The sequence below is a fragment of the Pyrus communis genome, chromosome 13 (genome assembly GCF_963583255.1).
Source record: "Pyrus communis chromosome 13, drPyrComm1.1, whole genome shotgun sequence".
Lineage (NCBI taxonomy): Eukaryota > Viridiplantae > Streptophyta > Magnoliopsida > Rosales > Rosaceae > Pyrus > Pyrus communis.
Genome location: NC_084815.1, coordinates 6,230,929 through 6,256,570, shown reverse-complemented (window position 1 = coordinate 6,256,570; position 25,642 = coordinate 6,230,929). Strand labels below are relative to the sequence as shown.

At 35.9% G+C, this 25,642-nt stretch overlaps 1 protein-coding gene and 1 pseudogene across 1 annotated transcript; one reads left to right on the top strand and one right to left on the bottom strand.

Moving 5' to 3' along the window:
- Positions 1–478: 478 nt before the first annotated feature.
- On the bottom strand, positions 479–14,741 carry LOC137712144 (ribosomal RNA-processing protein 12-like; annotated as a pseudogene).
- A 7,710-nt stretch (positions 14,742–22,451) lies between these two features.
- LOC137713921 (uncharacterized protein At1g65710-like) lies at positions 22,452–25,180 on the top strand. Its single transcript, XM_068453278.1, has 2 exons — positions 22,452–23,893; positions 24,080–25,180. Exons 1-2 carry the CDS (start codon positions 22,640–22,642, stop codon positions 24,956–24,958), a joined length of 2,133 nt encoding a protein of 710 aa, XP_068309379.1. The 5' UTR covers positions 22,452–22,639; the 3' UTR covers positions 24,959–25,180.
- The last annotated feature ends 462 nt before the right edge of the window (positions 25,181–25,642 follow it).

The window sequence follows — 25,642 nt, the reverse complement described above, 5'->3', positions numbered from 1 at the left end:
ATCAACTGATAAAATTTATCGAAAATTCAATAGAACTTCCCTTAAAATAGGGATAAACCCAAATTAAAACACTTGTAGAAAATAACATATCAACATATCCCCGTAGGGCCACACTTAGTGGGTCTTTGACCCTTAGTTATATACACAATAATAGTCCAGCGCATAGTTGTCTAATACCAATTTACGGATAACGCTAATTAGATAACCTACTCAATAAGGATGTGTAAGCGCTATATACATATATAAATAAATAAACATACATACATACATACATATATATACATACATACATATATATACATACATATATATATATATACACATATATATATATATATATATTGAGCTAATACTTTTCGGTGGCAGCATTCAATATCATCTACACACCATAACTAGTGAAAGCTGGATAATATAATCATGTCATTGCCGAGTAGTCTCTAGGCAAAGACAAGCGGAGAATACAATTGTAATCCTGTCATTTCCGGGAAATCTTGAAGTAATGGCAAGCTGAGAATATAAATCTGGTACCCAAATGCACATGTAAGATAATATGTATAATCATCTACTAGTCGTAGCTAGTATGTATAATCATCCACTAGTCATAGCTAGTGGAAGCTGAAAATGTAATCATCCACTAATCGTAGCTAGTGGAAGCTGAAAATATAATCATGTCATTACCGAGTAATCTCAAGGTAATGACAAGCTGAACTGACATGTCCACAATGTGAACAAGCTAGAAATACTCATACACATGCAAGTTGTGTCCTATGGCCGTGAACGTGGTAAGCGCCCCGTCGCACTTTCCAAGCTTAAAACACTCATTAACCATTATGGTAAAGGTTTCCGAATTCACAGCCTGGAAATTTGGCGGGGTGTGATTATCCAACATCTGGTCGAACAAATCCCAGGCTTCCTTCTTCTTCCCGTACTTCAGCAATACCTCCAAGAGAACATTACAAGTTGCCGGGGCCATCCTAAACTGCCTATCAAGCAAGGACTTGTACGACTCCATCGCCTCCTTCTCCTTCCCCCAGTTGAAAAACCAATCCATAAACGTCGAATTCACGACCCCATCATAAACCAAACATCTCTCCTTAAGCTCATCAAAAATCTCAACAGCTTTCTCCATTGTCGTGTATCCAGAAACACTAAATATTATTAACAGATCCATTGTCATGTATCCAGAAAGTTGTACCTGATATTTAGCCTCAAAAGCAAGTACATACAGAAGATTCATAAGGCTCATATTTTAAGTCAGACTCAAAATTCATAGAGAGTAAGCTTGGCAACCTCAATGAGATGGAACAACACAACAAGAGTAATAACAAAGGGATATGTCACAACATTAAGCGAATCATCACTATTCTACAGATAGTTCTTACATCTTTTAACTTGAGTACGATCTCATTGAGAATAAGAAACCATTTTGAATTTTCCACCTCTGAGTCTATCTGCAAAAATCAATTACAAAGGTTAAACAAACTATTCAATTGACCACTAATCCCACAAAAACTCTCACAGTTGCACATGTGGCAGAAAAAAAAATACATGTTTACACAGAATAACTACAGGATGCTGACAAAAGTTATCGTTAGCATGAATTGATGTATCAGAAAAATAAGGTATTGAGAAACTTTTACTTTGACGAAATGAACAAATTAGAAATAATTATACGTATACGACCATAGCTGGTAAAAAGCTTAAGACCTCAGATACTCAAGAAATTATGCCAAGTTCTTTGATGTAAAATGAAAAAAGTCATGGGCTCATGCGCTTGGTTACCAAGATACAAACAGGTTTATTATCAAAATACAAACAAGCTTATTAACAAGATACAACCATAGCTCGTAAGTCGTAACACAAAAATTTTTAGACCTCGGACACACAAGGAAGTGATGCAAAGTTCTTTGATGTAAAATGACAAAACTCATAGGCTTGGTTAACAATTTTCCCCTCGACACAAATAGGATCACTGAACAGTATTGCTTCCATGTCATCTTTCCCTGCCTTCTAAAAATGCATATGTGCACGTACATGACGAGGAATGTCTCTGAAACAAACCAAGACTTCTATACGATCTTAAGACAAAGGCATGACTTCAATACTTCTATATGATAGATATGAATGACATTTTTAAACAGATAAATCTGACCTTCAAAGTATGAATCATTAAACTCTGGAAACTAGCAAAACGACTCCTTAGAGATATGATATCAACGGGAGATCTCAAACCAAGTAGCAGATAAATCAATTCAGCAAACCCAGACGAACAGAACCAATCATGCTCCTGTATTAGTTCAAAACAAACAGGGATAAGGAACTTCAGCCGTGAAAATAGCAAGAGCATTACCTATGAAAAATTTAACAAAGATGAGAATGCAAACCTCTAGAATTCTGCTCAATGTATGGTATGATTCACTAATGGCGATCTCATCATCGTTCTAAATACAAGGTTAAGTTATAAACTTAGAAATAAAAAAGTAACAGTTACAATACAATGTATGAACAAAAAAACATGCCATGAAACGTTAAAAGAATCAACTGTATACCTGTAAAGTATCTTTAGCAAAGGTATAGATTAAATAAATAAGATCCTCCTTAGCTCCTTTAACAAAAGAAGATGCTAATTCCATCATCACGCATCTGTAGGAATACAATTTTGAAAAGTTATTAAAAAAAAAAAAAAAAAAAAAAAAAAAAAAAAAAAAAAAAAAAAAAACAATTTGATGTATCATCAATACAATTATCACAAGGAAGAAATAGTCATCATAGTTGCCTCAAAACATAGAAGTCTCTAGCTTACCGCAGAGCATCTTTTTCTCTAGTACTTAGGTTGTGTTGTTCTTCACCGGCCAATGCATCAGTCTGACTCTCGACATTTTCAAGCTCATGACTACCATCTTTGAACTGGAACTTCCTAAGCAACGACATGAAAATCTTCTTGGCATTGGAAGAATCAGTTACTGAAGCCAAGCATCCTATGGCATCCTGGAATTAGAAAACAAATAATTTGAGTCAACATGAAGAAAGATGAAAGATGAGAAAAATAATATGTTGTATTATTTGAGTCAGAATGGAGAAAAAGAATGTACATAAGATGACCATTTAATCCAGGTTTGTCAATAGTTGTCCAAAGTTTCTGAATTAACAAAGCACTGCACAAATTGAAGACAATGAACCAAACCTAGTTTTCCAAAGCATTTCACCTAATTGAAGGCATTATCGTTCTTCATAGTAAAACAAACCAGCAAAATCCAAGTTGGTTTGAAGCAAGCTAACAATTTCTGGCTAATTAATGAACTCTAAACAAGGGACGAATGGAGAACCTTTAAATATGAACGCTTCTCAGGGGGTGAATCAAGAAATACGTCTGTGCGAGCTATAAGCAGCTCTGAAGAACATGATGTCAAAGCCTAAATGTTTCTGGTAGCAGTTTTCTTTGAATAAGTGGGTATGTTGCAGAACTCTAGTGAAGATTTGTTTACTGCATAGGAACTTGTGTCACCAGCACCATCTTTTTGATCAAGTACACTTTTGTTCTGATTCACAATAACCTAGACATCAAATATATAAAAATATAATAAGAAACGTGAATACATTAATAAACTTCAAGCAAACCATTTGAATTCTAATTATTATGAAGGAGGCATCACCTGCGAGGCAACTGCAGTATTTTCATGCATTAAGGAGTCCTGAAGAAATGTTACTAAAATCTCAGCCAACGGCCGAAACTTGTGGCCTATATCGGTTGGAAGATTGGCAGAAAGCAGGTAGTAATCCCAACAGATAACATGCATGAGCCTGTAGATCTTGACTGGTTATTGACTTTTTAACTGGAAAAGGAGGAGCAAAAGAAAATGTAATGTCCAGAAATGGGTGATTTATGTGAAACGACACATTACATTTTATTGAAGCCAATGAAAAGTAAAAAAGGAAAGAAGAAAGAAAAGGGTTTGTGACAGAACAATTTATCCTCACTTCATTGAACTTGTATCCCATAGTTATAAAATCATACCCAAAAAGGGAAAATGCTCATCTCATGAAAGACTTCTAGACTGAAGTACAAAATAAAATGATCCCAGTTCTTGTATGGTTCGACTAAACTCTAGCAAGACTTCCAGTTCACACTGCCTTGTATGGTTAATTTTTCGTTTTATAAAGTTGTCTAGTTTCCAACCTCAAAATGATAAAACCAAAAAACAAAAAAACCTGTAAGCAGGCCCAAAAGTATTTTCATGTTATATCTCTTTATACTCATGTCATTTGGATGTCTCTTCTAATGGGTTGAATGGCTAGGCTTTAAATTGAATTGTATATCACGAAAAGATGAGAAGCTAGAGTTGCTGGGAAACATTCTATGAGAGCGAGGAAAAAAAAAACACTCAACAGAAACTCTGCAGATTTTAGCACAAGAGGAAAATTTGAAGTTGTCTCCCGGAGCGAGGCGCTTGCAAGTTTTATGTTTTTGTACATTACCATTATTCGAAGAGAAAAAAATATATGTACGCCAAGAAAAAGCCTGAATAGATGGAGACTTGAATCATAAAACTAAACCCTGTTGTAGCATTTACCACAGCAGCACATAAATCCAAATATGCATGTGTAGACTGTTAATTTTGTCTCAAATAAGAAAATACCTTGACCACTGGCCCGACAAAAGGATTTTGCAAGAGGCATAATATGCTCCATATAGTAACCAAGTGATGCTCCAACAACATAATCTTTCAAAGTAGGTATCAGCCAAATGTTTGAACCGGTGAAATCGCTAGCATTGAGAGATATAGGAACAAGTTCAAGTATCCTCTCAGGTCCAATAGCAATTACAGCAGTTTCAATACATTTCTGAAGCTGCAATGATAAAAGAGACATCAATCATTTTAAAAAATTTCACCATCACAACGAAGGGTTATGTAATAACATCCTCAGACATGGCATTGTTTCTCAACCCGATAGATCAAATATAGTTGAATGGGTGAGGACAAGTAAAACAAAAAAATCCTTAAACACAGACCATATAGTGGGTAATCATATGCGTGCGACAGTGTGTAAAGATATCAGGCCACTGGAATGGAAGCTAAAATTGCACCAAAGCCCTATCATTATTGCAAATGTCAAATATTTCCATTCAGACTTACATGATCGGTTTTAGATTTATCCCCACTAGCAAGGGTCATTAAGTTGGCAAGGTTGAGAAGAATATTTCTCATATAGATATGTGGGATTCCTCCTATAACCAAAAATACAAGGTAATAATTAGAAATTGACCTACAAGACAAAGAAACAATGTAAGATACAAATTAGTGAAATAATTCCAACTACTTGGAGAACAAAACCGTAAAGTTTGATTAGTTCCAGAAACAGAATAGCACAACCAGAACAATTAATTGACAAACAATTGTTATAAACCGAAAGAGTGCAAGGTCATGAAATTAGCTGCCAAAACTGCAAATTTATAAATTAAATAACACAAACACTATCAACAAATGCATATGTTTTCAACAAACAAATACGATAACTAACTCAAAAGTTAGCAAAACATCTGAGTTTAGCATTCAACCAAACGAATAAAAGAAATAATAAAGATTTAGCTATGTAGTAGTCCTATAATCATATCGACTATGTAGTAGTTCTATAAATCTTTTGTCAAAATAAATCATGCAAAGCCCTACCGAGCTTGAGGAACAATGCAGATATAACACCCAAAAGATGCTCATTTGGCACTCCTTTACAAGTGCTAAGGGCATCCTAAAAAACAGTACATATTGATATTAGTGCACTTGCTTTCATAGTCTCGTGTCCTTCGTCATCGGATGGTTGGCTTTCACCCACCAGCAAACTTTTTTTGTCCACAAATTGGCTTATCAGATCTCTAAGAATAACTGAAGCGTGTGATGCAGTGCTAGTAGGCCTGGTAATTATTGATACGACTCGATAATCCGACATAACACGATACGAAATTAACAGGTGTTCGGATCGATACGATAATGAATCGAGTCGTTATTAGGTAACCCGATAAGCACCTGTTAAGATAACGGGTTGGTTCGGGTATACACGTGAGTAACACGATATACGATAAGCAAAATATTAATTTTATAATTTTATAACCCTAAAAAAATATTATAATAATTGTATATATTAATTTAACAATTTTATACTCCTAAAAACTACAATAATTATATATATATATATATCTATATATATATATATATTAAATTAAATATTAAAAATTGGTGACCGCTGGATCGGCTTAAATATACATACCATTCAATTTCTTAAGTGTTATACGTATAAAATAAATAAATTTAAATCTACTTAATAAATAAATAAATATGTATATATATAGACACCATTGAACTTGATGGGATACAAATTCTACGAAACTAATTTGAAAAATCCAACCGTCAAACTTGTTTGTATATGCATCGAGATCGCATCAACAAAAAATCGCAAAAAACAAACATTCAGAAATCAAGTAACTGGACAAAACTTTTCGACGGTTATCAACGAAAAATCACGATTTAATGATTATTTTAACTCTGATTTTGATGATTTTTTATAGTTACACTCCTTGACCCTATATGAATACAATTAATGAACTCGATCTTCAATTTAAAATATTTACAATAATGGATACCACAAAATCTAATGTTATACTTAATGAAAGCATGAATAAACATTTAAGTGTTAGTGAATCTATTATTTTGATGGGATTCGCATTCTACGAAACTAGTTTCAACGATCCAACCGTTTGTATATATTTTGAGATCGCATACACCAAAAATTGCAAAAAATAAACATTCAGATATCAAGTAACGAGACAAAACTTTTCGACGGTTATCAACGAAAAATCATGATTTAACGGTTATTTTAACTCTGATTTTGATGATTTTTTATAAGCTACACTCCTTGACCCTATATGAATACAATTAATGAACTCAATCTTCAATTTAAAATATTTACATTAGTGGATACCACAAAATCTTATGTTATATTTAATGGAAGTATGAATAAACTCTTAAGTGTTAGTGAATCTATTGTTTTGATGGGATATGCATTCTACAAAACTAGTTTCAACGATCTAACCGTCAAACATGTTTGTATATGCTTCAAGATCAAATATACCAAAAATTGCAAAAAACAAACATTCAAAGATCAAGTAACGGGACAAAACTTTTCAATATTTATCAACGAAAAATCACGATTTAACGGTTATTTTAACTCCGATTTTGATGATTTTTTATAGCTACACTCCTTGACCCTATATGAATATAATGAATGAACTCGATCTTTAATTTAAAATATTTACACTAGTGGATACCACAAAATCTTATATTAAACTTAATGAAAGTATGAATAAACTCTCAAGTGTTAGTGAATTTATCGTTTTGATGCGATATGCATTCAACGAAACTAATTTCAACAATCCAACCGTCAAACTTGTTTGTATATGCTTCGAGATCGCATGCGCTAAAAATCACAAAAAACAAACATTCAAAGATGATGTAATGGGACAAAACTTTTCGACGGTTATCAACGAAAAATCACTATTTAATGGTTATTTTAACTCTGATTTTGATGATTTTTTACAGCTACACTTCTTAACCCTATATGAATATAATGAATGAACTAGATCTTCAATTTAAAATATTTACACTAGTGGATATGTTATACTTAATGAAAGTATAAACAAATTCTTAATTGTTAGTGAATCTATTGTTTTGATGAGATACGCATTCTACGAAACTAGTTTCAACGATCTAACCGTCAAACATGTTTGTATATACTTCGAGATCGCATATGCAAAAAATTGTAAAAAGCAAACATTCAGAGATCAAGTAACGGGAAAAAACTTTTTGACGGTTATTAATGAAAAATCACGATTTAACGGTTATTTTAAATCCGATTTTGAAGATTTTTTTACAGCTACACTCCTTAACCCTATACGAATACATTGAATTAACTCAATCTTTAATTTAAAATATTTACACTAGTGGATACCACAAAATCTAATGTTATACTTAATCAAAGTATGAATAAACACTTAAGTGTTAGTGAATCTATTATTTTGATGGGATACGCATTCTATGAAAAGAGTTTCAACGATCCAACCGTCAAACTTGTTTGTATATACTTCGAGATCACGTACGCCAAAAATTGCAAAAAATAAACATTCAGATATCAAGTAACGAGACAAAACTTTTCGACGGTTATCAACGAAAAATCATAATTTTACAGTTATTTTAACTCCGATTTTGATGATTTTTTTATAGCTACAGTCCTTGACCCTATATGAATACTATGAATGAACTCGATCTTCAATTTAAAATATTTACACTAGTGGATACCAAAAAATCTTATGTTATACTTAATGGAAGTATGAATAAACTTTTAAGTGTTAGTGAATCTATTGTTTTGATAGGATATGCATTCTACGAAACTAGTTTCAACGATCCAACCGTCAAACATGTTTGTATATACTTCGAGATCGCATATGCCAAAAATTGCAAAAAACAAACATTCAGAGATCAAGTAACGGGACAAAACTTTTTGACGGTTATAAACGAAAAATCACGATTTAACAGTTATTTTAACTCCGATTTTGATGCTTTTTACAGCTACACTCCTTGACCCTATATGAATATAATAAATGAACTCGATCTTCAATTTAAAATATTTACACTAGTGGATACCACAAAATCTTATGTTAAACTTAATGAAAATATGAATAAAATCTTAAGTGTTAGTAAATTTATCGTTTTGATGGGATATGCATTCAACGAAACTAATTTCAACAAGCCAACCGTCAAACTTGTTTGTATATGCTTTGAGATTGCATGCGCTAAAAATCACAAAAAACAAACATTCATATATGAAATAACGAGACAAAACTTTTCGATGGTTATCAACGAAAAATCACGATTTAACGGTTATTTTAACTTTGATTTTGATGATTTTTTACAGCTACACTTCTTGACTCTATATGAATATAATGAATGAACTAGATCTTCAATTTAAAATATTTACACTAGTGGATACCACAAAATCTTGTGTTATACTTAATGAAAGTATAAACAAACTCTTAATTGTTAGTGAATCTATTGTTTTGATGGGATACGCATTCTACGAAACTAGTTTCAACGATCTAACCGTCAAACATGTTTGTATATACTTCGAGATCACATATGCCAAAAATTGTAAAAAGCAAACATTCAGAGATCATGTAACGGGAGAAAACGTTTCGACGGTTATCAATGAAAAATTACGATTTAACGGTTATTTTAACTCTGATTTTGATGATTTTTTTACAGTTACACTCCTTAACCCTATACGAATACATTGAATTAACTCGATCTTCAATTTAAAATATTTATACTAGTGGATACCACAAAATCTTATGTTATAATGAAAGTATGAATAAACTCTTTAGTGTTAGTGAATCTATTATTTTGATGGGATACGCATTCTACGAAACTAGTTTCAACGATCCAACCGTCAAACTTGTTTATATATATACTTTGAGATCGCATATGCCAAAAATTGCAAAAAACAAACATTCAAATATAACGAGACAAACTTTTCGGCAGTTATCAACGAAAAATCACGAATTAACGGTTATTTTAACTCTGATTTTGATGATTTTTTATAGCTACACTTCTTGACCCTATATGAATCTAATGAATAAACTCGATCTTCAGTTTAAAATATTTACACTAATGGATACCACAAAATCTTATGTTATACTTAATGAAAGTATGAATAAACTCTTAAGTGTTAGTGAATCTATTGTTTTGATAGGATACGCATTCTACAAAACTAGTTTCAACAATCCAACCATCAAACATGTTTGTATATGCTTTGAGATCACATATGCCAAAAATTGAAAAAAATAAACATTCAGAGATCAAGTAACAGGACAAAACTTTTCGACGGTTATCAATGAAAAATCAAGATTTAACGGTTATTTTAACTCCGATTTTGATGATATTTTACAGCTACACTCCTTGACCCAATATGAATATAATGAATGAACTCGATCTTCAATTTAAAATATTTACACTAGTGGATACCACAAAATCTATGTTATACTTAATGAAAGTATGAATAAACTCTCAAGTGTTAGTGAATTTATCTTTTTGATGGGATACGCCTTCTACGAAACTAATTTCAACGATCCAACCGTCAAACTTGTTTGTATATGCTTCGAGATCGCATACGCTAAAAATCACAAAAAATAAACATTCAAAGATCAAGTAACGGGACAAAACGTTTCGACGATTATCAATGAAAAATCACAATTTAACGGTTATTTTAACTCCGATTTTGATGATTTTTTACAATTACACTCCTTGACCCTATGCGAATACAATGAATGAACTTGATCTTCAATTTAAAATATTTACACTATTGGATACCACAAAATCTTATGTTATACTTAATGAAAGTATAAACAAACTCTTAAGTGTTAGTGAATCTATTGTTGTGATGGGATACACATTCTACGAAACTAGTTTCAACGATCCAACCGTCAAACATGTTTGTATATACTTCAAGATCGCATATGCCAAAATTCCAAAAAACAAACATTCAGAGATCAAGTAACGAGACAAAACACTTTTCAACAGTTATCAACGAAAAATCACGATTTAACGGTTATTTTAACTCTGATTTAGATGATTTTTTACAGCTACACTCCTTGACCCTATATGAATACAATGAATGAATTCGATCTTCAATTTAAAATATTTAAACTAGTGGATACCACAAAATCTTATATCATGATGATCGATGAAAATTGAGGATTTTGTAAAAGGAATAACATGCAAGTTTTGAGTTCCATTGGCAAGGTTTAAACTTTTAAGAAAGGCTTCACAACCTTGAAAAAAAAAAAAACTCTTTCATTTTGCATATCCTTGCACATTTAATATTTTGTAATAGACTAGCAGTGTATGAATGTTTGTTTATTAGGCTCTTATTTTCAAATGTAGATGTAGTACTTAAACGACAAATGTGTTTTAATGTTTTGAAGTAATATTTATGTGGCAATATGTGGTATGTTCAAATTTAAGGAAAAAAAAAATACATTTTTCTTAACAGGTCATAAAGGGTCGGGTCATTTTACGCGTTGGGTAAAGTGACCCGACCTGTTAAGGACCCGTTAAGATAACGGGTGTGACACGATAAGAGCCGTTAAGATAACAGGTGTTACACAAAAACAACATGAACACGACAAACACGACCCGTTTGTCAGGCCTAAGTGCTAGCCTTAGAAGTGAAAAGACCTAGACGAGTCAAGACAATATGTATTAGAGAACCACTCAACATTTTCACAAGTTCATACATGACTACTATTAACAAAATATACAATTAACAAAATAAAGTATTAAAGCAAACAGAAGAATAAAATATCTTTGGTATTTACACTATTTATAGAGATATGACACATACACGGTCAGACATGCTGAGAAAGTTCATCTACAGTTATGCCCTTCTTATAACCATCTGGGGTAGTGTGGCAGTGGCACCAAAACTGAATGCTTTGCATAAACTAAACAATTAAGAGCATTAACGTCTAGCAAACTGATGAAGATAAGCAAATTAGAAAACAAAAGTGCAAACGCTTAATTTATGGCGCTGAAACATGCCAGGATAATTCAATGACAATATCTCAGGGAGAAGAATCACCACCAACCACGTCAGCTGTCGTAAAGAAATATGACATTGAGTAGAATGATGAGAATAGTCATTTCTAAGGGCCATGAGAAGAACACCTTCTATATTTCAACTGAAACAAGATTTGCTAGGGACTACTGACTAATGAAAATAAAAATTGGCTTAGAAGTTGACTTTAACAAAGTAGAATCAAGAAGCCTTGAAATAGTAAATACAATAAAGAGCCATACCTGCCACAGAATTACAAACTATAGGAAGCCTATTAATCCACGATGTCGATTCACCAGCATGAAGTATACACAGAGAAGATTTTAACAAGGTTGCTGCTGACATGACAGTGTCCGAGGGAACCTCATCTCCCAAAGACACATATGAAGCAAGAGAAGCTATAGTCACCTCTGTTTCGGAAACAATGGCATTAACTCTTGAGATCTCAAACAATGCTTCAATAATTTGGAGTACATGCCTTGTGAGTGTTGAGAACCGTGAAACCACAAGCTTATTTATTTCTGAAAGAAGTTTTGAACCGACTTTCTTTGATAGAAAGGGAACACTAAGTTTCACCACATTTAGCATGTGAAGGACCTCAAGATTTTTCGTCTCTCATCTCTTGACTTGCTCATTAACTTAATTTATTTATTTACAAAAAGATAGAATTGTATTAATAATCAAATACGAATGGCAAAATTTACATCTTCTGCTAGAACATTAAACAAAAATTCAGGTCCTAATTCATCCCAACCAAATTTTCCGCCATGCTTAAGAATGTACAATGCCACCATATGGGCTGGACGATTTCATATGGGTTCAGCTCATTTATATGAGTCTAATATTCAAAATTTATATGGTCTAGGAAATTTAATTATTCGATGAAATATATGTTAACGCTCAAAATTAGTGAGGTCAACAAAGGTTGAAATGGTTAAGTGTTGGCCCTTGATAGGCTCAAGCTTTGCAAATGATAAGAAATAAACAACAGAATTTAAGCCCGTCGCATCTCAAAATTGGGCCACATTCAATGAGTCTCTTGGATAAATAAAGAATAAGGTTACGAATAGCGCTCAACTTAGTATAATATAATTCCTCTCTCAATCGTCGAACCCCCTTTAAGGAGTATTCATCATACTTATATAGGCTTTTTCTGAGTCTTCAGCCTCTAGGCTCGAGTCTATCAATTCATTTTCATTTAATGCGCCAAATACACAAATTTGACGTGCTAGTTGTCCCTCCACTCTTTGACTGACACATAGCATGGAGGTAACACTTGTGCAAGTCCACTTGTGTCTTTTCTTGAGATGATGAGGTTGAGCGCCTTGCTCGGGCCCAGGTGTGACATCCCACATCGCCCAGGGAAGTGATCCTTAAATGTATATTCCCATCCCTACCTAGCACGAGGCCTTTTGGGAGCTCACTGGCTTCGGGTTCCGTAGGAACTCCGAAGTTAAGCGAGAAGGGGGCTAGAGCAATCCCATGATGGGTGGCCCACTGGGAAGTTGCTCGTGAGTTCCCAAAAACAAAACCATGAGGGAATGGTAAGCCCAAAGCGGACAATATCGTGCTACGGTGGTGGAGTCGGGTGCCGGGAAGTGGTCCCACCCGGGCCGGGATGTGACACCAGGGTTGGGGGAAGTCATACATGAGTACCCTACCTGTTAGCCTTTATGTCCTTTCGTACGCCTCTGTTCCATCGTCTAGCCACCATGTGGCTTAGAGTTAATGTCTAACTAGGTTTGCTTTTTTTTTTTTGTTCCAGGGGATCATGCCTTAATATTGTCAATGGCCAATTTGCCCTCTAGTGCTCAGAAAGCACTTTATGGGAAAGTGCTCGGCTTCGTCCTTCCATACTCATCGGACCTTGACTGTTTTCTAGCCGATGTTCCTTTGAGCTTGTCAGAGTCGGAAAGGACCCTACGCTAACAACATCCACTCAACCCTAGAGTTGACAAAGTTTGAAACTTGGAAAGGTAGTTTAGTAATTCCATCATTTTGATCTAAGTCAGACTTCTCAATGCTTTAAGAAGCAATGAAACTCAGCAACACTTCCAATCATGCAATGTCCAACTTAAGCACCCACAATGATTCATTAAAATAGGCACTTGACACTATTCTCCACGTCAACTTTATCCAACCTACCCATTTTCATCCCTCTCGTCCCCTTTCTCCTATCGTATATTCAATTTTCGCCGGTGGTATTACTTCTGCATTGAGGAGCTGGAGTAGTCAAATTCTGAAAAGGATTAATATTCATGGAGGCAATCAGGCTTTATTATCCATTTGCACTCCTACTGTGTAGGATGGGTTTGTAGACAGTGGATTACAATGGAGTTATGGCTCTGCTTTTATGTAAGAAAGGAAGAAAGTTCATGAGTATTTTAACATTTAATTCAATTATTTTACCATGGAAGAGGATGATGGAGAAGGGCGGAGTGCACGGTGTTCGTTGATGCACCCATGACAAAGACAACAAGACGAAAATACATCAAGGTATGTAACATGGTTCTTCCAAATTCTTTTAAATCCGTGAAAGTCTGCAGTGCTAGTGTTCTTTTAAAATCATCTCAAATCCATATAGAACATAATATGTGAACTATGTCACTTAAAAAAGTCTTTATTTAAAAAAAAAAAAAAATTAATTTGATTACACCCTTCTAAATTTTTATGTTTATGAATCCAAACAAGAAATTTGTTATATGTCAATTTATAAAGTTTGACTTTTGTCTAAATTTAAAATTATTTCCCTCACCAGAGTGCTAGTTTTAGCAAGTCATTCAATTTATTAGCAAAAGCAACCATGTGGATACAGGGTCATATCAATCCATCATATTACACAAGCACGGTCTCTACACAGATTACATTTCTTTTTAACAAATTAATTAGCACTTTTTGGTGCACATGCATGTACGAGTGAGGAGACTACATTTGCCTCTGGTAAATTGCTCCTTTCTGCAGGTGTGTTTACAGTTGTTAGACGAAAAGCACAACCCCTTGAACAGGGTGCTTGGAAACTCGCAAATCTTTCCCTCAACTGCCTTGCTTGACTCAGTCCTTGCCTCAACACCCATTGGCCCCATCTCTAAAGATCAAAATTTTTTGTTGAATAAGATGCTTTAATCGAAACACCATAAAAATTTAATTATTAAAAAGAGGTATAATTACCTGTAGCGGCCAAAAGCAGGATAAGAACGAAAGTGGCTGAAACAAGACGCATTGAACGCTCCATTTGAATCTGTGTGTATGTGAGTGTGTGCTTGATATGTGTGTTTATGTGTGTGTGCTTGTGTATGATAAGAGAGATCTCAGACGCTGATGCAAAGAACAATAACCATGCAAAGCTTCTTATATAGGGATCTAGTGCAGATTAATGAGGATCAGTCTCCGTAAAGCAAGGTAGCTCCATACCCAAAATACAAAATTGAAATTTCCAACTTAACTGGCACCATAAACCAAATTCCTATTTTTGTTGACTAAGTTCTCCGCCATACATTTTTCTATGCTCACATTAGGGTTTCTTTTTCAAGCACATTTAACTTTTTCTTTTAAAAGAATATTTAAGTTTTAAGCACATTTGATTTTTATTCACATTTTATATGTAAATGAAGCGGCATGTATACATATCTCACATAAAATACCATAGTTCTTATAACAATATATTACTGTGTTAAGATATTGTGAGCTGTCGAGTGCAATAAAAATTCTTTAATTAATTCTATTCAAATCTGGAAAATAAAATATAATGAGAGGTTATGTAGGTATAGTTTAACATGTTAGGTGATTGCAGTAATGCCAAGTTTAATTATTAGTTTTGGTTTATTTCATTGGATTTTACTCTGCAAGTTTTGGATGTTACCAGTAACTCCACTTGAGAGCGTTTTGTGACATCCTCTTACCAAATGATAGGCTTGCTGTTTTGAACTGCAAGAGTGAAATATGGAATATAAGTTCTATCACATGTTGATCCATACATATTTCTCAATGGGATGTCCCCGGACATAATATTTAGATTGTCGGTTTATGGTAGAGTAGTAGGGTTTAGTAGTAAGTCACTTAATTTGCACCGACATGATTGTATTAATAGATCTGTAAACGGGTCGAGTTTATCGGTTTTGAGTCAGGTTCAATTCGACCCGTTAAGCTAACGGGTCACACAAACCCGATCTGTTAAGCTAACGGGTCATTCGAACCTAACCAGTTAATCTAATAGGTCACCGGTTAATAACTTTTTTCTTCCTTTTTTTTTTTTTTTTGTTTGCATTCCAATACAATTACACATATTAACTGCAAGGATGTATACAAGGGTGCTGACAGTGAAAAAGGTACTGACTTGGATATATAGTAAATAGACAAGGAGCTGCGACTTGGATTTCTCCTTCGTCTGGTTTTGGAACTTTACCTGCAGAAATGGATTTGCGGATGATGTCTTCAAAGAGGATGGAGAAGGGGGTTAACCTGTGGATCACGGAGTGGGAGGTGCGGCGTAGGATAAACTGGAGCGGCTCGAGGGAGGAGATTTCTTGGGAGAGATGGTGGAGGGAGCAACGGAAGGTCTAGTCGGAGAGCTTGGGCGATATGAAGGCCCCCACTGAGGGCCAGCGTTTTCGCGGCTGAAATGCTTGCGGAGATATTGCCATGAACTAATCAAATGAATGAATCAATGAAGCAGTAGATTATTTATCGATGATAGAAAAAAAGATAGGAAATAGGAAAAAGATAGGGGTGTGATATTCACACCCCATTTTACTTTTCACACATCATTCTAATTTTCTGTCGTCGGATCAGATGAATTAAAGAAAATCAACTTATAAAAATTAATAAGCGGTGTGTAAGAAGTAAAATAGGGTGTGTGAATAGTACACCCCAAAAGATAAGGTGTGGTTATAATTTATATTGGGTGCTAACGGGTCTAATAGGTTGACCCAAAGTGACCCTTTATTTGATGGGTTGTTAACGGGTTCACCCGTTAACTACCCGACACGTCAACCATTCACCCAAATACTAATATTAATGGGTTGGGTCGGATCGGATTAACAGGTCGGGTCCAAAATGTTAGGTCTAATTGTATATGCATAATTTTTGAAGCTAAACCTGTAACTATTAAAGTAAATTAGCAATCAGTTTTGAATTTCTAACTGTTTGATTGTTTGTTCAGGTACCTCAATTGGGAAAAGATATGCTCGAACTGATGAACTGGGTGTACCTTTTGCTATCACGGTTATTTCCCCCACCAGAGTGCTAGTTTTAGTAATTTAGTACCTATATAAGTTTTTGAACTTTTGATTTGTCCGCCTGTCAAGAAGTCGGTTAATTATCAAATGGGGAGCTCATCTTTTTAATACGGTTGGTTTGGGATTATGGTGCTTCAAAAAAAAAAAAAAAAAAAAAGCGCCAGTTTCTTAAATAATATGGAACATCAAATGTGTTTGGTACTTTTTTTTTTTTTTTTTTTTTTTAAAACTGCTATCAATGACAGTAGAAAAGTAAAAGCACGTCTACCATGCTATTGAAAAAAGTGTTTTTTTTTTTTTTTTTCAAAACATAGTGATTAATGCTTATTTAATAAAATTTGCAAATAGCAAGTATACCCCCCTCCCCACATATTCTACAAAACTACAAACTTTGCTCTTACATTATTCTTTTTGGCAATTATTATACCACATTAAATATCATATATTTTTTTAATCATTTTTACATATTCACAACAATTTTATATAAAAGTTATCAAACACTCAAAATACTTTGTTTTTTTGTTATAACACTTTTACAAAAATAGTTTATCAAACTGTTGACCCTAAAAACTACCAAGCCTACGTGGCACGCAGGTCGAGTAATTAATTAGCTAACTACGTCCTTCGGTTGATGCAGGGCGTGCCAACTCGTCGGCCGAGCTCGACCGATGATTAAAATGTGTTGATGTTGCGTTGAGCGCATTGCTGACTTCTTAATCTTGCGACTGTGGTCGAGGAAGGAACACGTCTCGGCCTTCGGGTTCTAGAGCCTGAAGACAAGGCTGCTAGTCTTGCGAAGTTCACGGATCGTCGGCGCCGGGTTTGGTTACGGTGATTATATTCGTAAGAGTATAAGCACGCCGAACCGGTACCAAACTATATGGACACAAGTACTCAAAAGAGATGTATGTCTTGATGGTAAATGTGGTTCGGCCGTCAGAATGTCAAACTCTAAAACTTACTTGTGAGTATCCAATTATAAAACAACTCGGCGTTCAATGTGCCTAGCCTAGTAATTTGTAACACCTCACTTCGCCGAGAAGGCTGATGAGATGACCTCTACCAACAAGAACTCGAAGATCCTTCTTGCCCGAGACTTGGATAAATAACCAGTCGGCCTTGACGCAGTGCTGTTTATCCAAACTAAAGGTGCTCTGGGGTCGGCTGATTCTACGGCAACAGTACTGTTTATCTAAACTGAAGATGTGTTGGCGGAAAAAGAAAATAAAAATCTCAAGGTTGTTGAGAGGTTTCACGTAGAGCGAGAGTTTGCGCATGACAGTTTGTGTGTTGAATTGGGCACCTTAGAATGATGCACCCCCTTCTTATTTATAACAGTGATATGATTAAAAGCACACCACAAAGTAGCACACAAATGTCCTATTGATTTTCCTTATTAACACTAAAATTTGTCAATTGTAGCATATGAAAATAACGGTCTTTCCCGCAGAAGATTGTTTTATCCAACTACTTAAAATGTCACAAAAACTGGGTTACTGTCCCTACTGACCAGCCACCGAAAAATAATTATTAGACTAACTTATACTCATCTAAAGTCTACGAAATTTTACATGAAAACACTAGACAGAAAGAGCTACACTCACAAATTTTTGGGATTTTTGGAGTTGATTTTCTATTTAAATTAAATCAAACAAAAACAGGACAGAAACAGATTTTAAATAATTCACAAATTAAGAAAAACGAGCTAGGGGAAATGTTATCCGCTGCCAAATAATCATGCAAACATGTTATATTTCATTCAAATTCCTTCTATTTCTGGATGAAGATGCTCAAGTTGGCTCAATGTTAGAACTTAACCTATTACTCTTTCTTATGTAGTATGTTAAGAAAATGACGTTTTCAACTTAACTTAGTCCTTAACATGCAATCTAGAATGGCGTGTTCATAGATTTAACAAGTAGAAATCATTAAGAACGAAAAGAGTTTGAGTCATCACAAGGCATCGTAAGTACTAGTGTTGTCTTACTTATCCTAGAAATTGGTTCACATGTTAATCACAATTAACAAGTACTACTCTAAAACATATGTATGTCCTCATTCGACAAGGGCATCCACACAAATATTCATAGCATTAGAATCCTAGATATGCTTACTAAGTATGCATCCGTAGAAAACACATAAAGAATTCATGAATGAGACAAGTAGTGAACTAATTTTCATCCATTCATAAAAGTAATTCAAACGAAATGTCATAACAAACTTGCAATCACATTCGGGGCTTTAAAACAGCCCCTAACTACTAAAAGTTTATTTACACAATCCTTAAGTTAAAACAAAAGATAGACATGAGTTTGAGAAAATAGAACCGAAAGAAATCAACTGAGGCTTCCTTTTTCCTTCCTTCCCCAACACTACTTTTAAACCAATTCTTGCTACATCATTTTCTTCTCTTTAACTCACCCACTAATAGCCATTTAGTGATGACAACAAGTGAGAGGAAATGGTAAAACAATTGTAACTCTTTGGACAACCTTTATGCCAATTACTCCCACTTAATCCTCATCTTTAATTCCATTTCATCTGATATTTGAATAGGTGTCAGCTGGCTTGTTCTTGGCTGCATCAGTTTTGGCTAATAATTTTATTGGATTTATTGTTTTCAATGTTTTCTTGTCAGTTACAAACTGCTCAGCCTCTTGGAAACTTTTTAGTGTTAAAACGGCCGTAACTTCTTCTAGAAAAATGATATTAACAATCTGCGAAATGTTCCGGAAAATAGACATCCGTAGCTTTCCAAGCATATAAGGTTCATTCTCTATTTCATTCTGAGCTGTCCGAAGCTTGCTTCCAAAGTCAGCTGACCTGCACAGGCAGTTTTGATGAATTTGTTACTTAAAATCCCACTTGTGCTATTTTTCTTTTCTTTTGCTTGAAAAATCCTACAAAACACAAAAACAAAGTAAATAACTCAAAAATATAAGGAACTAACTAAAAAAAGACAAGTGAATTTGATGTAAAAAATATATATAAATATGAGCTTATCAAGCAGCCAATCTCATCATGGCCGAGCCAGAACTACACTCGGATTAGGATTCTTTAACCTAATCTAACTAGGTTTCGGCCAATCCTACCTCCATTAGGACTTCGAACTACAAAACATAAAAACAAAGTAAATAGCTCAAAAATATAAGGAACTAACTAAGAAAAGACAAGTAAATTTGATGTAAAATATATGTAAATATGAGCTTATCAAGTAGCCAATCTCATCATGGCCGAGCCAAAACTACACTGGGATTAGGATTCTTTAACCTAATCTAACCAGGTTTCGGCCAATCCTACCTCCCTTAGGACTTCGAACCAACCTCTTTATCCGGCCACGTTCACTTCTCGAATCTTAGCATCCTCATTCCATTGAGACTCCTTATTATACTAGGATTCGACTTACCCCATCAATCCGCCTCATAGTAGGACTTGGCCGATCTTAACAAGCGGCCCATAATAACTAGAATTTGCGATGGTTCTAGAAACATACTGCCGGGCCGAGAACAACTCCTAACTCGGCCCACACCAATATTTTGGGCCCAATCACAAACACTCAACAATTTTATTATAAAATTGTTTATTCTCATAACACAGCAAAAATAATTTTTTTAAAAAAGCATAGGAATACCAAACTAGTCCTTAATCTTTTTAATCACAACTTCAAAAAGTTCATTGATCAAAATTGGAATGAGAAAATTCTTAGGGACCATAGAGAAAACTTGTCATTAGCCGAAAACAAATAAAGCTAGTAATAACTTCTAAGTGCTGTGGAAATAATAAAGTTGAAGTTGGTGGTGGGTCACGGGTTGTTCAGTAGCGGGTCCGAAAAATTCCATCCAACGGCTCTCTACGCATCAAACGTCTTCATAATTTTTCAAATGAGCGACCCCGCCCGCCCACTTGACAGGCACTATTGAAATCGCGCGACTGAACGTCTCACTCTAACTCTACAAGCCTGATCTCACGTGATTTTGGGTGTTATAAAATCTACTTTCCCATTTTGCCCTTGTGCAAATAGGATAAATGGATAACAGCAAACAGGAGATAATTAAAACTTCAAAAAAAATTTGTACAATATGAGGAGACAGACAGGACCGACTCCCTACATGAAATTATAATCGAGATTCTCACTAAGAAAAAAAATTATTATTAATTAAATTTTCAATCATTGGTAATTTAAATTTGTTTTAGTACATAAAAATTCAATGAATACAATCAGTTGAAGTTGATTAGGCATTAAGAAAAAAATTATTATTAATAAAATTTTCAATCATTGGTAATTAAATTTGTTTTGGTACATAAAAATTCAATGAATACAATCAGTTGTAGTTGATTAGGCATTCCTTATTCTTCTAAGAGTTCCTCGATCTAAATCCTTTTGAGATATTTTAAAGTTTTAATCTCTTAAAATTGTTATTTAATATTACGCTTTAGTGGTATTCATCTTCATTAGTAAGTCAAAGATTTTAGTTTCAATTATTGGGAAGTCAATTTTGAACCAAATTAATATGGCTAGCCCGAGTTTAGCTCACTTCTCCCCTATTTAATGTAGATAATATCGAATGTATTTCAAAATATGGCTTAAGATGAATGTTCACTTACGAGTTTGAACCCATAACGTCGTATGTGAGAAACGTAATGGATTATTATTTAGGGACACACATCTTGTCTTCTTATTGCACACAATTATATGCTACCAGCATCTAAAGGCTTTGCCTATGGCTCCATAGGCATTAGGCGGTTGATGACTGATGTGTTTAATCTCTAAGCATTTGAAAAATAAGAAATAACGTCTAGACCTACCTTCAATATTAGGGGCTCTGAGTGGGTGCACCACCTGCACTCCCTGAGGGTTTGCCTTGGCAGAAGAGGCACACTTCCTCTACAATTACAGCAATGAAACAATATTATTCAAATTCTCAACTAAAAACCTTTGCCATCCCTAATTTTGTTGATTTTTGGCAACACACTGTGTCAACTTTAATTTGGGGAGCACCAACAATCTTCTTGTTTGAACTTTTTGATTTTTTAAAATGATTCTACATTGTTATTTGATTGATAACTATGATTGTCTAGTTTCTAAATTGCTCGTTAATGATTGGTTTGGTCATTTAAATTTTATCCAACAAATCGACGAACTACATTTTCAATTAAACACTGAAATTATGATAATGTAAATCAAACGGCTAAATGTTGTTTGATTCAGTTATTATTATTATTATTTTTTTTGTAAATGCAAGGTTAATCTTCAAGATGTGACTTAAAAAATAAACCGTTCCAAAAATCAAGCAACATTTTAGGATCTTAAAAAAATGAAGAAAATTATAATTTTGCTGAGAGAGAAGGGTAAAATGGGAAATGGGGAAGTAGAGAGTGAGGGCCTCAGTCGCCGTGACGAGTAGGAGACATGATCATTTCAAATTCTCTCCCTCTCTCTCTCTCTCTCTCTCTCTCTGAATTAAACAAATCATAATTAGTAATTTGAATCAAATCCACAACGGCTAAAGAGTCAGAGAGACAAACCATTCATTTTAAAATTCCGTCTCGGGCAAAGGACCACCACCATCTCTTCCCTTCTTCCTCTTCTTATTCTTCTCTGATAACCCTTCAAAATCCCTCAAAATCTTTGTCTTTCCGCCTATGATTTCACTCAACATTCTCTTTCCTTTTCTGTAATTTGATTTACCCACTTCAGATTTTCCATCTCGCAATCAAATTTATCAATTTCCGCTGGAATTTCTGTAATGGGTACTTGTTTTAGCAGGAAGAAAACCTCTTCTTGTCCTCCGCCGCCGCTGCCTCCTGCTCCGCCCGCTACCGGTTATGGTTACGGTTACGGGGTGGTTGATTCGAGCATCGAGAGCAAGCCCAAATCGGAAACCCAAGCAGCGGAGCTTAAAACGAAGGTGAAGAAGCAGCCAGGAGGAAAACCAGAACAAATTGCCCAACAAGGAGACAATCAAGATCAAGAACCCCAAGTCCAAGTGAAAAAGGAGGTATTTGTCATCAAACACCGAAGGAGCCACGACGAAAGAGGGGACAGAGATTGCAAAAAAACCCCACTTCCCCAAAACCAAATCCAAACGAATTCACCACCGTCAGACGCGGCGGTTGTTTTTGCTGCTGCCACTGCTTCTTCTCCGCAGATTGGTACTGCCGCCAAGACGGGTGCTTGCAGCGGATCTGCAGATGACGTCGACAAGGTTGGGAAGCGTGAGAGGACGCTGAGCTGCAACAAGGAGGAATTGGACGCCATTCTCATACAGTGTGGGAGGCTCAGCCGGAGCAATTCTTCCGGGCCTGCGAATAGAACCAGAAAGTACTCCGGTTCGAAGAGGAGCTATGATTTCGATGCGAGTGATGGTCATGCCAATGTCAGTGATATTTGCAATGATGCTGATGGTGAAGGTGAGGGGGTTGCAGAAGAGAAAACCCACCGCCAATCCTCGAGGTCAAGGCCTTCTTCTCCTTCTTCTCAAGGGAGGAGGAGAAGGAGGACACCCAGCAGAGAAAGAAATCAGCAGCAACAGCAGCAACGATCGAGCAGTAGGGAGAGACGAACTAGTATTTCACCAGGCAAACGCTCATCTTCTAATGCTAATTCTGCTGCAACTGCCACTTCAACTGCCAATGCGAATCCGAGGCCAGGAAAGATGGTTTCCGTCCCTGCAGCTGCCATTAACAATGGAGGGGAATCCGCAACTAACATCAAGCGAATTTCGGTGAAGAGAAATGTTGGATCGCCTCGTGCTCAATCCCCAGCTAGAGCTCAGTCCCCGGCCAGAGTTAATGGTAGAGCTCCCAATGATGGCCAGCAGCAGCCTTCACTAAGCCGAAGCTCCTCAAGAAAAGCGGAGCACTCGCCCTACAGAAGGAACCCGTTGGCTGAGATCGATCAGAACTCCCTTGCCTATCCACAAGCCAATAACAACAACCGAAAGAAAAGAGAAATCCACGCTGAAGAGGAGATTGTTGCCAAGGAACACACCCATCTTCAGGTAACATATCTTGTCATTTCCTCACTTTTTTCCCCCATATTCACCAAAGTTCGTTCGAATCGCCCTCTCCGTAGTTTAGATTAGGCAAAATGCTGTCACTTACCTCAAAAGTTTCTACTTTTTAGCTGAAAACCAAATAGCAGTATGAACTTTTCTGAAGTTTAAGCTTGATTAATCATCTTGCAGAAACCGACTCTCGAAACCAACAGTAACAGAATTGTTGCCCACGGTATAAACTACATAACCAGCAACAGTCCAATGGACAACAAGAACAAGGTGCTAGTGGAGGAGGCTAAGGGACAACCACAAGGGAAACCCCAAACATTAACAAGAAGCAGGTCGTCTAGGCGATCCAGAGACCTAGACATTGATCCTGAAACAAACACCCTTTCGAATCCTGTGCAGTCTTTGTATACTTCACTATTGCTCCAAGACATACAGAATTTCCACCAGCAGAACGCGCCGAATGCAGTATCACTCCCTCCATGTGTATCCAAGGCCTGCTCCATCGCAGAAGCAGTTGCCGACCTCAACTCTACCACGAAAAGCACCCCAACTGATCAATTGAACAAAAAAGTTGGTCCTGGCTATAATGCTTCAATTGTTGGGAAGAGCATAGGCGGCATAGCGGATGAGCGAAAGGATCCTTTTGTGGAGTCTGAGGTAGTTGTCAATGATGATCTGATGGAGCCAAGCTTCCATAAGTATGTGACTGTGAGAAGGGGTACAGGTGCACTAGAAGATATGGAGGACCAGGAGTCTTCTGGCAGCAACAGCTTTGTGAGCGGTAGTTCTCGTTCGCAACAACATAATTGGGGCTTCTCTTCTTCATGGGAACCCAATTCAGCTGACTCCACTGATTGCTGGGCTTCAAGATCCAACACCAAAGAGGAGGATCAGAAAACTCCACTGAGTTTGGATAAGGACGAAGCTGCCAAGAGGAGATTGACTGGCCGCCACCACCACCAGCGCAGTGGTGGTGGGATTGGGCGTGGGAGGCTTGCTACCATCAACGCCAAAGGGCTTCCTAGACTTCCAGGTGTTGCTGCTGCAGCTTCAATGTAGATGTAGTGAAGGGGTTTTCACTAATTCATTCAGATTTGTACCTTTTGCTTTCAGCAACTCCCCCTCTAGTGTAGACTACATTTGTGTTGGCAGTTGCATACTTGCAACATTTTCCATATGAACTGCTTATTAAATTCGTCTTCTTTTTTTCCGTAAATGCTTTTTGTTAAACTGTCACGCTATGGTTTATAATTCGAGCAGTCACACGAGTCTTCACTCTTAGCTATCAGACAATGCAATGAAGCATGAGATTGGAAGCTATGCATACTGAGGGTTCACGGTACGACTGATTGCAACTCTCTTTAACGGACCTGGCTTCTCTGCCCTCCCACTTTTCATACACTCTTATCCCCTTTTATTTTGCGAAATTACGGTTAAACCACGTTAACATTTTATATTACTATTGTTTTTTGTCTTATTATCTCTATAAAAAAATTAATATAAAATATTGACGTGACTTAACCGTGACCGCACAAAATAGGAAGGGATGAGAGTGTATGGGAAGTGGGAGGGCAAAGAAGCCCGGTCCCTCTTTAACAGTTTCATAGCCTATGTTGTGTGAGAGTACGAGGTACTTTTTGGGGGCAGTTTAGGGGTATTGCAGACCTTATGATGGCATTCTGCAGCTGCTTTGATGTTCAAATTCGTATGATTTGTATGTTTGAATTTGATTGAGGGTTTCAA

Bases quoted from the DNA above. Each gene is read 5' to 3' on its own strand.
- LOC137713921 (XM_068453278.1), top strand. From the start codon at position 22,640: ATGGGTACTTGTTTTAGCAGGAAGAAAACCTCTTCTTGTCCTCCGCCG. The intron at 23,894-24,079 runs GTAACATATCTT...ATCATCTTGCAG, and splicing joins AGGAACACACCCATCTTCAG to AAACCGACTCTCGAAACCAA.